Source organism: Hemiscyllium ocellatum, chromosome 42 (genome assembly GCF_020745735.1).
Source record: "Hemiscyllium ocellatum isolate sHemOce1 chromosome 42, sHemOce1.pat.X.cur, whole genome shotgun sequence".
NCBI classification, from domain to species: domain Eukaryota; kingdom Metazoa; phylum Chordata; class Chondrichthyes; order Orectolobiformes; family Hemiscylliidae; genus Hemiscyllium; species Hemiscyllium ocellatum.
In genome coordinates, this window is record NC_083442.1 from 9241561 (window position 1) to 9256350 (window position 14790).

At 43.7% G+C, this 14790-nt stretch overlaps 1 protein-coding gene across 1 annotated transcript in view; it reads right to left on the reverse strand.

Moving 5' to 3' along the window:
* herc1 (HECT and RLD domain containing E3 ubiquitin protein ligase family member 1) overlaps positions 1-14790 on the reverse strand; it is a 445291-nt gene that overhangs the window by 63626 nt on the left and 366875 nt on the right. Inside the window, exons 60-61 of the mRNA XM_060853924.1 lie at positions 6710-6883; positions 6051-6344 (exon numbers count right to left, since the gene is read on the reverse strand). Coding sequence (XP_060709907.1) covers positions 6051-6344; positions 6710-6883 — 468 coding nt within the window. The remainder of the gene's footprint in view (positions 1-6050; positions 6345-6709; positions 6884-14790) is intronic.

Genomic DNA, 14790 nt, shown 5'->3' on the forward strand with positions numbered 1-14790 from the left:
TCTAATGGCTAAAAGCAACCCTACCTTTACAGCACTGCCAGCTGACGTATTCTCACCAGTCTAAGGGTGCAATGGAATTAAAGGCTCTTTCCTGAGGTGAACTTGAATTGAATGGGGAGAGCACTGGGTAGGAAGCCATACAAATCCCATACAAATCCTATTAAGTTCAATTGGGAAGGCCCAACGATGCCTGCTCTGGTGGCAATTCAGCCTCTTAAGTGATCAGTTACTCCCCATGTAAAGGCTAATACCCAATCAATACTGGTATTGAGCATCAGGCAGGTGGATCACCATATGAGGAGCACCCACAAGAAAACTTCACAGACGGTTACTTGCGGTGTTCAAAGAGAGGTAATTTGTCCAAAGGCACTGACAGCCTGATCAAACTACCTGGTATTTAGAATGGGGAATCCCATGACAGCCATCTCATGTCCTTACCCTAACCTTACTCATCTGACACATCCACTCCATGATTTCTCTTCCACCATCACTTAATTGTGGCCAAGGATTCAGCAACAACTCTAGGCCTTTGGTGGGTGTCATCTCAGTAGCAGACACTGTATTCCACTTGTACTGCTCCAAGAGCTGTTGGTGTTGGATTAGTTGGTAAGTCTTGATGGGCAGGACTTCAATCACCTGGGCACCTGTCATTGCAATGGCAGGCTTTCTTCAGCAATGATAATGCAGCACTGACTTAGTTGAAGACTGAACAGTCAGCGTGGATTAGATCATAAAACCAGAAGATACAGGAGCAGATGTAGGGCATTCAGCCAATCAAATTCAATGAGATCATAGCTGATTTGATAATTTTCAACTTCACTTTTCTGCCTTTTCCATATAACCCTTGATTTTCTTACTGATTAAAAAAATCTGTCTATTTTACCCTTGAATATACTCCAAGACCCAGCTTCAACAGGCTAATGTTGGACAGAATTCCACAGATTCACTATCCACAGAGAATAAACTCCTCCTTAGCTCTGTCTCAAATGGGAGGCCTCTCATTCTGAGATTATGCCCTCTGGTCCTAGGCATTGCATTTGGAAAGGTAATTTCCCCATATGGGAGTCTGTCAAGTCCCCAGAAATCCTGAACAAAAACAGAAATTGCTGGAAAATCTCAGCAAGTCTGGGAGCATCTGTACAGAGAAATCAGAGTTAATGTTACGGGTCCAGTGACCCTTTTTCAGGGCTGATTTCTCTCTTCACAGATGCTGACAGACCTACTGAGAATTTCCACCATTTTTTGCTTTCATTTCAGATATGCAGCATCCATAGTTATTTTGTTTTCCCCTCCTGCAATCGTGCATGTTTCAATGAGGTTGCCACCCACTCTTCTCAATTCCAGTGAATACAGGCCCAATCTACTTAATGTCTCTTCACAATACAGTCCTTCCATATTTGGGATCAGCATAGTTAAACTTCTATGGACTGCCTCCAAGCTCAGTAAATTGTTCCTTAGATAAGGGGCTCAAAATCATTCACAATGTTCCAGCTGTGGTCTGTCTTGTGCCATATATAGTTTTAGAAAGACTTCTTACTCTTATACCTTATTCCCTTTGAACTAAAAGCAAACATTTCATTTGAATTGCCCATTCCCCCCAAACTTGAATACTAACCTAGTGTGATTCATGTATGAGGATTCTCAAATCCGTTTGTTGGATAGGTTTCCATTTAAATACTATTCTTCTTGCCAAAGTGCATAACCTCACATTTTCCTGTCAAGTCTTTGCATTCCTGTTTAATCGGTTTACATTCATCTGCAGGCTCTGTCATCCTCATTTACTTATCTGTCATCTGCAAACTTGGTTATAGTACATTCAGTTTCCTCATCGAGGTCATTGATATACATTGTTAACGATTGTGGTCCCACTAAATGCCATTGAGATTCCTGAAATGTCCTCCTTATCCCAACTCTGTTCTTCTTTTGGTTAGCCAAACTTTGTGAAAATGTATTACCTATGACTGCTCATGTTATTAAGTCACATTATTGCTACGTGGTACTTTATCAAATGCCTTCTGAAAATCCACTTTATTGCCTTCTTCCATCTCCTCAAAGAATTCTACTAAATTTGACAGGCATGATTTCCTCTTTTTGAAGCCATGCTGACTCTGCTTGATAAGATGATGCACATAAATGCTCTATCACATTCTTCATAATGGATTCTAACATCTTCCTAGAACAGATGTTCAGCCAGTAGACTTATAGTTACCTTTTTTGTCTGTTTCCTTTTTTAAATAAAGATGTTTGGTAGACAATTTTCCAAACCTCAGGGACATTTCCAAAATCTAAGGGTTCTTGGAAATTACTACCAGTAGATCCTCTATTTCAGTCGCTATCTCTTTTAAGTATCTTAAGATGCACCCCATGAGTACCAGTGGGTTCATTGGTCTTTAGTGCCAATAGTTTCCAACAGCAATCAAGAAGCTCAACACAATGGGTGGGCGGCACGGTGGCACAGTGGTTAGCACTGCTGCCTCACAATGCCTGAGACCCGGGTTCAATTCCCGACTCAGGCGACAGACTGTGTGGAGTTTGCATGTTCTCCCCGTGTCTGCGTGGGTTTCCTCCGGGTGCTCTGGTTTCCTCCCACAGTCCAAAAATGTGCGGGTCAGGTGAATTGGCCATGCTAAATTGCCCGTAGTGTTAGGTAAGGGGTAAACGTAAGGGTATGGGTGGGTTGCGCTTCGGCGGGTCGGTGTGGACTTGGGCCGAAGGGCCTGTTTCCACACTGTAAGTAATCTAATCTAATATTCATCATGTAAGTAATCTAATCTAAACAATCCAGGACAAAATATTCTACTTGAATGGCACACCATTCACGCCCTCCATGATTGACTTTCAGTGGCAGTGAATCCCATATTCAAAATGCTCTGGAGAAATTTGCAAGGCCCTTTTGAAAGCAACATCTGAATCGATGACCTCTATCACTGAGAAGGTCAAGATACGTGGGTACACCACCATCTAATAATTTCTCTCCAAGCCATACACCATTCTGATTTAATAACATATCACTGTTCCTTCACTGTCATGGAGTCAAAATCAGAGTGTTGCCTTCCCAACAGCACTTGGTAGGTGAATTTGAAGAGATTACTTTTGCAGAATGAGGTCATGTCATCATTGGATTTTAATATTACTATCATTTTTCAAAGAACAAAGAACATTACAGCTCAGGAACAGGCCTTACGGCCCTCTAAGCCTGGGCCAATCCAGATTCTCCATCTAAACCCACCCACTGTTTTCTCAGGATCTGTAATCCTTTGCTCCCTGTCCATTCACATATCTGTCGAGATACATCTTAAGCGATTCTATCATCCTGCCCCTATCACCTCTGCTGGCAACACATTCCAGGCCCCCATCACCTTTTGCATGATGAAACTTCCATGCATATCTCCCTTAAACTTTTCCCTTCTCACTTTGAACTCGTGACCCCTAGTAATTGAGTCCCCCACTCTGGGAAAAAATTCCTTGCTATCTACCCTGTCTACACTTCTCATGATTTTGTAGGCTTCAATCAGGTCCCCTACAACCTTCCCCTTTCCAATTAAAATAATCCTAGTTTATTCAACCTCTCCACATAGCTATCACCCCCCATACCAGGTAACATCCTGGTGAACCTCCTCTGCACCTTCTCCAAACATCCGCATCCTTTTGGTAATGTGGCGACCAGAACTTAGATTAGATTAGATTACTTACAGTGTGGAAACAGGCCCTTCGGCCCAACAAGTCCACACCGACCAGCCGAAGTGTAACCCACCCATACCCCTACATTTACCCCCTACCTAACACTACGGACAATTTAGCATGGCCAATTCACCTGACCCACACATCTTGGAATGTGGGAGGAAACCGGAGCACCCGGAAGAAACCCGAGCACCCGGAGGAAACCCACGCAGACACGGGGAGAACATGCAAACTCCACACAGTCAGTCATCTTAGGTGGGAAATGAGCCCGGGTCTCTGGCGCTGTGAGGCAGCAGTGCTAACCACTGTGCCACCGTGCCGCCCACCTGTATGCAGTATTCCAAATGTGGCCAAACTAAAGTCCTATACAACGGTAACATGACCTACCAACTCTTGAACTCAATATTCCATCTCATTAAGGAAAGCGTGCCTTCTTGACCACTGTACTGACCTGCATTGCCACCTTCAGGGAACATTGGATCTGAACACCCAGATCTCTCTGTACATGAATTTTCCCCAGGACTTTTCCATGTACTATATAGTTCGCTCTTGAATTGCAACTTCCAAAATGCATCACCTCGCATTTGTCCAGATTGAACTCCATCTACCATTGCTCTGCCCAATTCTCCAATCTAACTATATTCTGCTGTATTCTCTGACAGTCCCCTTCACTACCTGCTACTCCAGCAATCTTAGTGTCATTTGCAAACTAGCTAATGAGGCAACCTACACCTTCCTCCAAATCATTTATGTATATCACAAACAACATTGGTCCCAGCACAGATCCCTGTGGGACACCACTGGTCACAGGTCTTGATTTTGAGAAGCTCCCTTCCACTACTACTCTCTGTCTCCTGTTGCCCAACCAGTTCTCTATTCATCTAGCTAGAACACCCTGGACCCCAAGCGGCTTCACCACCTTCATCAGCCTACCATGGGGAACCTCATCAAACACCTTATTAAAGTTCATGACATCCCTTCCTTCTTCAATCAACTTTGTCAACTCTTCAAAGAATTCTATTAGGTTTGTAAGACATGACCTTCCCTGCACAAAACCGTGCTGCCTATCACTGATTAGCCCATTTTCTTCCAAATGGGTATATATCCTATCCCTTAGAATATTCTCCAGTAGCTTCCCTACCACTAATGTCAGGCTCACAGGTCTGTAATTCCCTGGGTTATCCCTGCTACCCTTCTTAAACAAGAGGACATTAGCAATTCTTCAGTCCTCTGGGACCTCCCCCATGTTCAAGGATGCTGCGAAGGTATCTGTTAAAGCCGCAGCTATTTCCTGCCTTGCTTCCCTTGGTAACCTGGGATATATCCCATCTGGACGTGGGGACTTGTCCACTTTAATGCCTTTTAGAATGCACAACACTTACTCCTTCCTTGTGCCGACTTTACCAAGAATTAAAGATCTATCCCTAACCTCAACATCCGCCATGTTCCTCTCCTTGGTGAATATCAATGCAAAGTACTCATCGAGAATCTCACTCATTTTCTCTGAATTCATGCATAGCTTTCTTCCTTTGTCCTAGAGGGGGCCAACCCTTTCCCTAGTTACCCTCTTGCTCCTTATATATGAATAAAAGGTTTTGGGGTTCTCCTTAACCCTGCTCGCTAAGGGTATCTCATGACTTCTTTTAGCAATTTTAATTCCTCGTTTCAGGTTATAGAACATAGAACATAGAACATAGAAAAATACAGCGCAGTACAGGCCCTTCGGCCCTCGATGTTGCGCCGACCGAAGCCTACCTAACCTACACTAGCCCAATAACCTCCATATGCTTATCCAATGCCCGCCTGAATGACCATAAAGAGGGAGAGTCCACCACTGATACTAGCAGGGCATTCCATGAACTCACAACCCGCTGAGTAAAGAATCTACCCCTAACATCTGTCCTATACCAACCCCCCCTTAATTTAAAGCTGTGTCCCCTAGTAACAGCTGACTCCATACGCGGAAAAAGGTTCTCACTGTCAACCCTATCTAAACCCCTAATAGGTCTAACATTCCTGATATTCTTCCAAAGCTTTGTCTGTCTTCAGTCACCTTGACTTTATGTACACATCCTTCTTCCTCTTAGCTAGTGATTTAATCAAATCATTTTCTGGTATTTCAATGAGGTTCTGTTATGTGCACACCTGCTGTCACATTGAAAAATGGCCTGTTCTGCCTCAGAATGCTGAGCAGTAGCTTATTATTTATGTACCAACAGCATAATGTTTCCAGTAATGCAAGAAGGTGGCAATGCACTCAACACAATCCTACTTTACTCGTAAAGACGTTTAAGCATCTGGTTAATTCTTTCCCCCTCCTTCCTGACCTTGCATCCCTAATGCACAAGCTAATTATTTGTCTAACTTACCATCACATGACAAAATTCTTCTTCTGGTGCAGGCTCTAGATCTGGTACAGTGAAGCATTCAGGGAATGGCCCTCCTTTAGCTAATGCTTCTGCAGCCTTAATAGTGGTGGAGAAACATTCTAACCAGGACCACTCTGAGGAGTTCCAGTTCGCAGGGTCAGGGGGGCAACTAGTATGATGAGGTGGCACTGGTGGATTACACAAGAGCCGATCTAGCTGAAGACCTACAGCTAAGGAAGCCAGACACTGCATGTATGGACTGTGAACAAGTTGGTCTCCACATAAGACGTGAGGCTGAAATGGAAAAGATGTCATTAGCTGGCATAGCAAAGTCTTTCAAAGTAATAAGACCCCATTATTAGGTACCACTGTTATCTGAAATTCTTATGCAAACAAACAACGCGATTAGGTTTTCTTACTCTTAAGAATTAATCATTTGATCATCTCTCTTTCTCTCCCTCTCTCCTTTTGATCAAACCGAGTTGATGGGATTTATGATTGTTTCTGGCCACAATCAGCAGACTCATGTAACTGGTACCTCCCATTCCTTGTGTGTGCCAAATACTAGAAATTTTATTGCATTATAACTTTACCAACAGGTTTTGGCATATAATAATATTATAATTTCATTCTAATTTCAATATTATTATTTTTACTACCTTTTCATATGCATATTGCTCTTGCAACATCACTGGCAGCCTTTCAAGAAAAGTCCTCATACATGGTGCCATATTTAAGCCAATAACTCCTTGTTTTTTCAGTGAAGTTCTACATGTTGCCAGAACATGATTTGCAGTTATCCATTCAGCTGGGCAGTTTACCACCAACACATCCTAGTTAGTCAGTAAGAAAAAAAGAGCAACCATTACAGTAGACATTTCACACAGAAGAGACTAAATCACTTGTCAGCAGTCAGTCAATGGCATGTGCTCACAACTTGCACATGCCATTGACAGATCAATAGATGGAACCCCAATTCTTAGGCATATTTCATAAAGGTTCAGAATAACAACCAAACAAAAGTGTTCTTTTCATATAATCAAGTTACACTAGTGGTGGCATAGTGGCACAGTAGTTAGCACTGCTGCCTCACAGCGCCAGAGACCTGGGTTCAATTTCCACCTCGGGCAACTTTGTGTGTGGAGTTTGCACATTCTCCCCGTGTCTGCGTGGGTTTCCTCTGGGTGCTCCAGTATCCTCCCACAGTCCAAAAATGTGCAGGTTAGGTAAATTGGCCATGCTAAATTGCCCATAGTGTTAGGTGCCAGAGTAAATGTCATGGGGGGGGGGGGTAAACATAGGGGAATGGGTCTGAGTGGGTGTGCTTTGGCGGATCGATGTGGACTTGTTGGGCCGCAGGGCCTGTTTCCACACCGTAAGTAATCTAATCTAAAAAAAATCTCCCTCAAATCTTTATCTTAAATATTAAGAAAATTTTAATTGACCATCAATACTTTGACCACACTCATAGGGCAACTAGTATTGCACTCAGTACTCCAAACATGGCCTCACCAAATTCTTGAACATGACACTGCAACTCCTGCACTCAATGCTCCGACCAATGAAAGCTGGTATGCCGAAAGCGTTCTCCATTGTCCTGTCTACCTGTGACTCCATTTTCAAGAAGCTTATGAACCTATACCCCAAGATGTCTTTGTTCTATAACATCCTCAGGGCCCGACCATTGACTGTGTAAGTTTTGCCCTAGTTTGCCGTACCAAAATGCAATGCCTTGCATTTATCTAAAATAAACTCTATCTGCCATTCCTCAGCCCACTGGCCCAGTTGATCAAGATCTCGCCTCATTTCCAGATAACTTTAGAACATAGAAAAGCACAACACAGAACAGGTCATTTGGTCCACAATGTTGTGCTGAGGATTAATCCTAATATAAAATAAAATAACACACATCCCTCAATTCACTGCTGTCCATGTGCAGTCGCTTAAATGTCCCCAGTGACTCTACTTCCACCACCACTGCTGGTAACACATTCCATGCATTCACAACTGTCTGTGTAAAGAACCTTCCTCTGATGTCCCCTCTATACCTTTCTCCTAATATCTTAAAACTATGACCCCTTGTACCAGTTAATCCTGCCCTGGGGAAGAATCTCTAGCTACTGACTCTATCCAAGCCTCTCATTACCATGTATACTTCGATCAGGTCACCTCTCTTCCTCCTCCTCTCCAGAGAGAAAAGTCTGAGCTTAGTCAACCTCTCTTCATAAAGCAAGCCCTCCAGTCCAGGCAGCATCCTGGTAAAACTTCTTTGCACCTCTATCTTTCTTATAGTAGAACGACCAGAACTGGACACAATATTCCAAGTGTGGTCTCACCAGGGACTTGTAGAGCTGTTGCAAAACCTTGCGGCTCTTAAACACAATCCCCCTGTTAATGAAAGCCAAAACACCATATGTTTTCTTAACAACCCTATCCACTTGGGTGGCAGCTTTGAGGGATCTATGTACTTGAACACCAAAATCCCTCTGTTCCTCCACACTGCCAAGAATCCTGTCTTTAATCCTGTATTCAGCATTCGAGTTCAACCTTCCAAAATGCATCACTTCGCATTTATCAAGTTGAACTCCCATCTGCCACTTCTCAGCCGAGCTCTGCATCGTGTCTATGTCACGCTGCAGCCTGCAAAAGCCCTCGGTACTATAAATGGCACGTCCAATCTTTGTGTCATCTGCAAATTTACTAACCCACCCCTCAACCTCCTCATCCAGGTCATTTGTAAAAATTACAAAGATCAGAGACCCAAGAAAAGTGCCCTGCAGGACCCCACTCAACACTGACCTCCAGGCAGAATATTTTCCATCTACAACCATTCTCTGCCTTCTGTCAGCCAGCCAATTCTGAATCCAGATAGCCAAATCTCCCTGTATACCATACTTCCTGACTTTATTAATGAGCCTACCATGGGGAACCCTATCAAATGCCTTGCTGAAGTCCACACACACCACGTCCACTGCTCGACCTTCGTCGATCTGTCTCGTCACCTCCTCAAAGAACTCAATAAGATTTGTGAGGCATGACTTCTCCCTCACAAAGACATGCTGACTACTTTTAATCATGCTGTGCTTTTCCAAATAGTCATAAATCCTATCCTTCAGAATTCTTTCCAAAACTTTGCTGACCACAGAGATAAGATTGACTGGTCTGTAATTGTCAGGGATTTCCCTATTACTCTTCTTGAAAACAGCAACAACATTCGCTTCCTTCCAATCCTCTGGTATGACTCCCATGGAGAGGGAGGAAGCAAAGATCTTCGCCAACGGCTTAGCAACCTCCTTTCTCGCTTCCTGGAGCAGCCTAGGATAAATCTGGTCTGGCCCTGGGATTGCCAAAATTTCCAGCACATCAACTTCATCATCATTTTTGTTCAAGAAAGGGAGTAGGGATAGCCCTAGTAACTATAGGCCAGTGAGTCTGACTTCAGTGGTGGGCAAAGTCTTAGAGAGAATGGTAAGGGATAAGATTTATGAACATCTGGGTAGGAATAACGTGATCAGGGATAGCCAGCATGGTTTTGTGAAGGGCAGGTCGTGCCTCACAAACCTTATTGAGTTCTTTGAGAAGGTGACTAAGGAAGTGGATGAGGGTAAAGCAGTAGATGTTGTGTATATGGATTTTAATAAGGCGTTCGATAAGGTTCCCCATGGTAGGCTAATGCTAAAACTTCGGAGGTATGGCATTGAGGATACATTAGAGGTTTGGATTAGGAATTGGCTGGCTGGAAGGAGACAGAGGGTAGTAGTTGATGGATTATGTTCATCTTGGAGCGCAGTTACTAGCGGTGTACCACAAGGATCTGTTTTGGGACCATTGCTTTTTGTTATCTTTATAAATGATCTAGAGGAAAGACTTGAAAGCTGGGTAAGCAAGTTTGCGGATGACACAAAAGTCGGTGGAGTTGTGGATAGTGAGGAAGGAAGTGGTAGGTTACAGCGGGATATAGATAAGTTGCAGAGCTGGGCGGAAATGTGGCAAATGGAATTCAATGTAGCTAAGTGCGAAGTCGTTCACTTTGGTAGGAATAACAAGATGATGGATTACTGGGCTAATGGTAGGCTACTTGGTAGTGTGGATGAGCAGAGGGATCTTGGTGTCTATGTACACAGATCTCTGAAAGTTGCCACCCAGGTAAATAGTGCTGTGAGGAAGGCATATGGTGTACTGGGCTTTATTGGCAGAGGAATTGAGTTCCGGAGTCCTGAGGTCATGTTGCAGTTGTATAAGACTCTGGTGAGGCCTCATCTGGAGTATTGTGTGCAGTTTTGGTCGCCATACTATAGGAAGGATGTGGAAGCTTTAGAACGAGTGCAGAGGAGGTTTACCAGGATGTTGCCTGGAATGGTAGGAAAATCTTATGAGGAAAGGCTGAGGCACTTGGGGCTGTTCTCATTGGAGAAGAGAAGGTTTAGGGGAGATCTGATAGAAGTGTATAAGATGATTAGGGGTTTAGATAGGGTAGATACTAAGAACCTTTTACCGCTAATGGAGTCAGGTGTTACTAGGGGACATAGCTTTAAATTAAGGGGTGGTAGGTATAGGACAGATGTTAGGGGTAGATTCTTCACACAGCGGGTTGTGAGTTCATGGAATGCCCTGCCCGTATCAGTGGTGAACTCTCCTTCTTTATGGTCATTTAAGCGGGCATTGGATAGGCATTTGGAAGTTATTGGGTTAGTATAGGTTAGGTAGGATTCGGTCGGCGCAACATCGAGGGCCGAAGGGCCTGTACTGCGCTGTATCCTTCTATGTTCTATATGTTCTATCCCAGCTCCTCGAAATTCTCATTCACAACAAGGTCCCTTTCCTTAGTGAAAACTGAAGTAAAAAACTCATTTAGGGCTTCCACTATCACGCATAAGTTCCTTGATCGGCCCTACCTTCTCCCTGATCATTCTCTTATTCCTCACGTATGAGTATAATGCCTTTGAGTTCTCCCTAATACTTCACGCCAAGTCTTTTTTATGCCCCCTCAGTCCATTTCTGAGCTCCTTTCCAGTAAGCCTGTAATCCTCTAAAGCTGTGCTAGATCCTTGCTTCCTCCACCTTATGTAAGCTGCCTTCTTCCTTTTGACGAGAAGCTCCTCTGTTCTTGTCATCTAAGGCTCCTTAATCTTACCCCTTCTTATGTGTCTCAGAGGAACAAATTCGTGCATCACTAGCAACAACTCCTCCTTAAATAGTCTCCACATGTCTGCTGTGCCCTTTCTGTGTAACTATTGCTCCCAGTCTGTACTTCCCAATCCCTGTCTGATAGCATCATAATTTCCTTTTCCCCAATTAAATATCTTCCCTTGGTAACTGTTCCTTTCCCTCTCCAAGGCTATGGTAAATATAAGGCAGTTGCGATCACTGTCACCAAAGTGTTCTCACACTGCAAGATCTGACACCTGTCCTGGCTCATTGCTCATTGCTGAGCACCAAATCTAAAATGGCCTCTTCCCTCGTCAGTCTGTTTACATACTGAGTAAGGAAACCCTCCTAAACACACCTGGTCAAAACAGCTCCATCTAACCATCTGCATTAAAGAGGTTTCAGTCGATATTGGGAAAATTGAAATCACCCATAACAAAATCTGCCGACCCATCAGTTCTTCAATCTCTCTACTGCTATGAAGGGGTTTGTAAAATAAAAAACCCAGTGAGGTGGCTTGTTCCCGTTCTATTCCTACCTTCCACCCATAATGACTCAGTAGACAAACTTTCCTCAACAACTTTCATTTCTGTAGATGTGACACACTCTATGATTAGCAAATGCTACACCCCCTACTCTTTTTCTACCCTCACTGTTCTTTTTCAAAATTCTAAACCCTGGAACATCAAGCAACCATTCCTGTCCCTGTGAAACCCACGTCTCCGTTATGGCCACAACATCATAGCCCCAAGTATTGATCCATGCTCTAAGTTAGTCACTCTTATTTCTGACGCTCCTTGCGTTAAAGCAGACTCACTTTAACCAATCCTTGTTTTCATCACATGGGAAACCTTCCCGACAGATTTACTACGTCCTGTCACTACCCCATCTGCAACTGCCTCCCCTCAGGTATTTAGCTCTGATTCCCACCCCCCCCCCCACCAAATTAGTTTAAACCCTCCCTAACCACATGAGCAAATCTCCCTCTTTGCTGTCCAAGACATCATCAATCTTGCTGCCATTCAGAAACTTATTAACCACACTTTCTAAATTCTCATCTAAATCATTTATATCAATGATGATAACAGTGGACCCAGCAAGGATCCCTGTGACATGGGCCTCCAGTCTAAAAAACAACCCTCTTCCACCACCAGTCTTCTGTCAAGCCAATTTTGTATCCAATTGGCTAGCTCTCCCAGGATCCTGTGAGATTCAACCTTACTCAACAAACTACCATGCGGTACCTTGTCAAAGGCTTGCTGAAGTCCATGTAGACAATGTCTACCGCACTGTCCGTATCTACCTTTCTTAGTCACCCCTTCAAAAAAAAACTCAAAGTTATGAGAATTGATTTACCGTGGATGAAGCAAAATGAATCCTCTCCAAATGCCTGATTCTCAGAATCCCCTCGAATAACTTACCCACCACAGACATCAGACTCACTGATCTGTAGTTTCCAGGCATTTTCCATGCAACTTTTTTAAATTAACAGCACATTAGGCACCTTCCAGTCTTTAGGACTTCATTCATGGCTGTCGATGAGCCAATTATAATTTGTGTTCTCCTCCCACAAAGTCCTGGGAATTTACCTAACTTAATGCGTTTTAAGGCTTTCATCGCCTCCTCTTCTGAGACATGGACACTCTTCAAAACATCATTATTTACTTGTCCAAGTTCCCTCGCATCCATATCTTTCTCGACAGTAAATACTAATAAGAATATTCATTTAGGATTTCACCCATCTCTATTGGCTCTACACGTAGATGACCTCGTTGATCTTTAAGAAGCCCTATTCACTCCCTAGTTACTCTTTTGCCATTCATGTACTTGTAGAATCTCTTTGGATTCTCATTTACCTTATCTGCAACAGCCATCTCGTGAACCTTTGTAGCTTAGCCCTTCTGATTTCTCTTTTAAGTATACTTCGTCAACCTCTATACTCAAGGAATTCAGTTGATCCCAGCTGTTTAAGAAACAGACATATCTAATGTGTAAAGACCAGGGGCTCAATAACTCAAGTCATCCAGGGTTTCCTTCTGTTGTCAGCCTTACCTTCACTCTGATTAGATTACTTACAGAGTGGAATCTGGCCCTTCGGCCCACAAGTCCACACCGACCCTCCGAAGAGCAACCCACCCAGACCCATTCCCCTACATTTACCCCTTCACCTAACACTACGGGCAATTTAGCATAGCCAATTCACCTGTGGGACTGTGGAAGGAAACCCGAGCACCCGGAGGAAACCCACGTAGACAGGGGGAGAATGTGCAAACTCCCACCTGGTGGGAATTGAACCCGAGTCTCTGGCGCTGTGAGGCAGTGGCGCTAATCACTGTGCCACCGAGCCACTCTAATGGGAACATACTGATCCTGAAACCTCATTAATACAGTTCTGAAAACCTCCCACTTACCAGCCTGCAAACAGCCTCTCCCAATTAACTTTTGAAAGTTCTTGTCTAAGACCATCAAAATTGGCCTTGTCCCAATTTAGAACTTTAACTTGTGGATCAGACCTAGTCTTTTCCACAGTTATTTTAAGACTAATGGAATTACGTTCACTGTCCCAAAGCCTTCCCCTACTAACACTTCGTTGCTTGCCCTGCCTTATTTACCAAGAGGAGGTCAAGTTGTGCCCCTTGTCTAGTATGACCATCTACATATTCCCTAAGAAATTCTTCCTGAACACATTCAATAGATTTTCTCCATCCAAGCTGCTAACAGTATGGTAGTCTCAGTCGATGTTAAGCAAGTTAAAAATCTGCTAATACAACCCTATTATTCTTGCAGCTATTTATAATTTCCTTACAAACTTGCTGCTCAAGCTCCTGCTGGCAATTGGTGGGTCTATAGTACAATGCCATCAATATAATGCTCCCTTTTTATTTCTCAGTTCAATGCATATAGACTCAGACAACGAACTTTCAACTCTTTCTGTCGTTCTATGATGTTCTCCCTAAGCTAAAACACAACTCCTCCTCTCTTGTCTCTTCTTCTATCCTTCCTATAGGATTTGTACCCTGGAACATTGCACTGACAACCCCATCCTTCCCTCATCCATGTTTCTGTAATATCTATAATATCCCAGTCCCACACACCAGTTCATGCCTGGAGATCATTTGCCTTACCTGAAATAAATGCAGTTTAAGCCAGGCTTCCCTTGCTTCCTGCCATGTTCTTGCTTGCCTTGTCAATGCTGCTGTTTTACTATTTAACTTACTCTCATTAATCTCTGTACTGCCCTCAACCTTTTGTTTTGTCTCCCTAAAGCTTTGGATTCCGAGTGGCTTAGCAAATCTAGCTAGAGTATTGGTTCCCCTGCAGTCCAAGTGCAATCTGTCCCTCTTGTACAGGTCATCTCTCCCCCTGAAGAGATCCCAATGATCCAAGAATCTGAACCCCTATCCCCTGCACCAACTCTCAAGCCTGCATTCATCTGCCAAACCTTCCTATTCCTACTCACTCGAACACGTGGCACCGGAAATCAGAATGGTGGCTCAGTTGTCAACACTGCCGCCTCACAGCGCCAGGGAGCAGAGTTTGATTCCATCCCTGGGAGACCATCTGTGCTGAATTTGCACATTCTCCCTGTGTC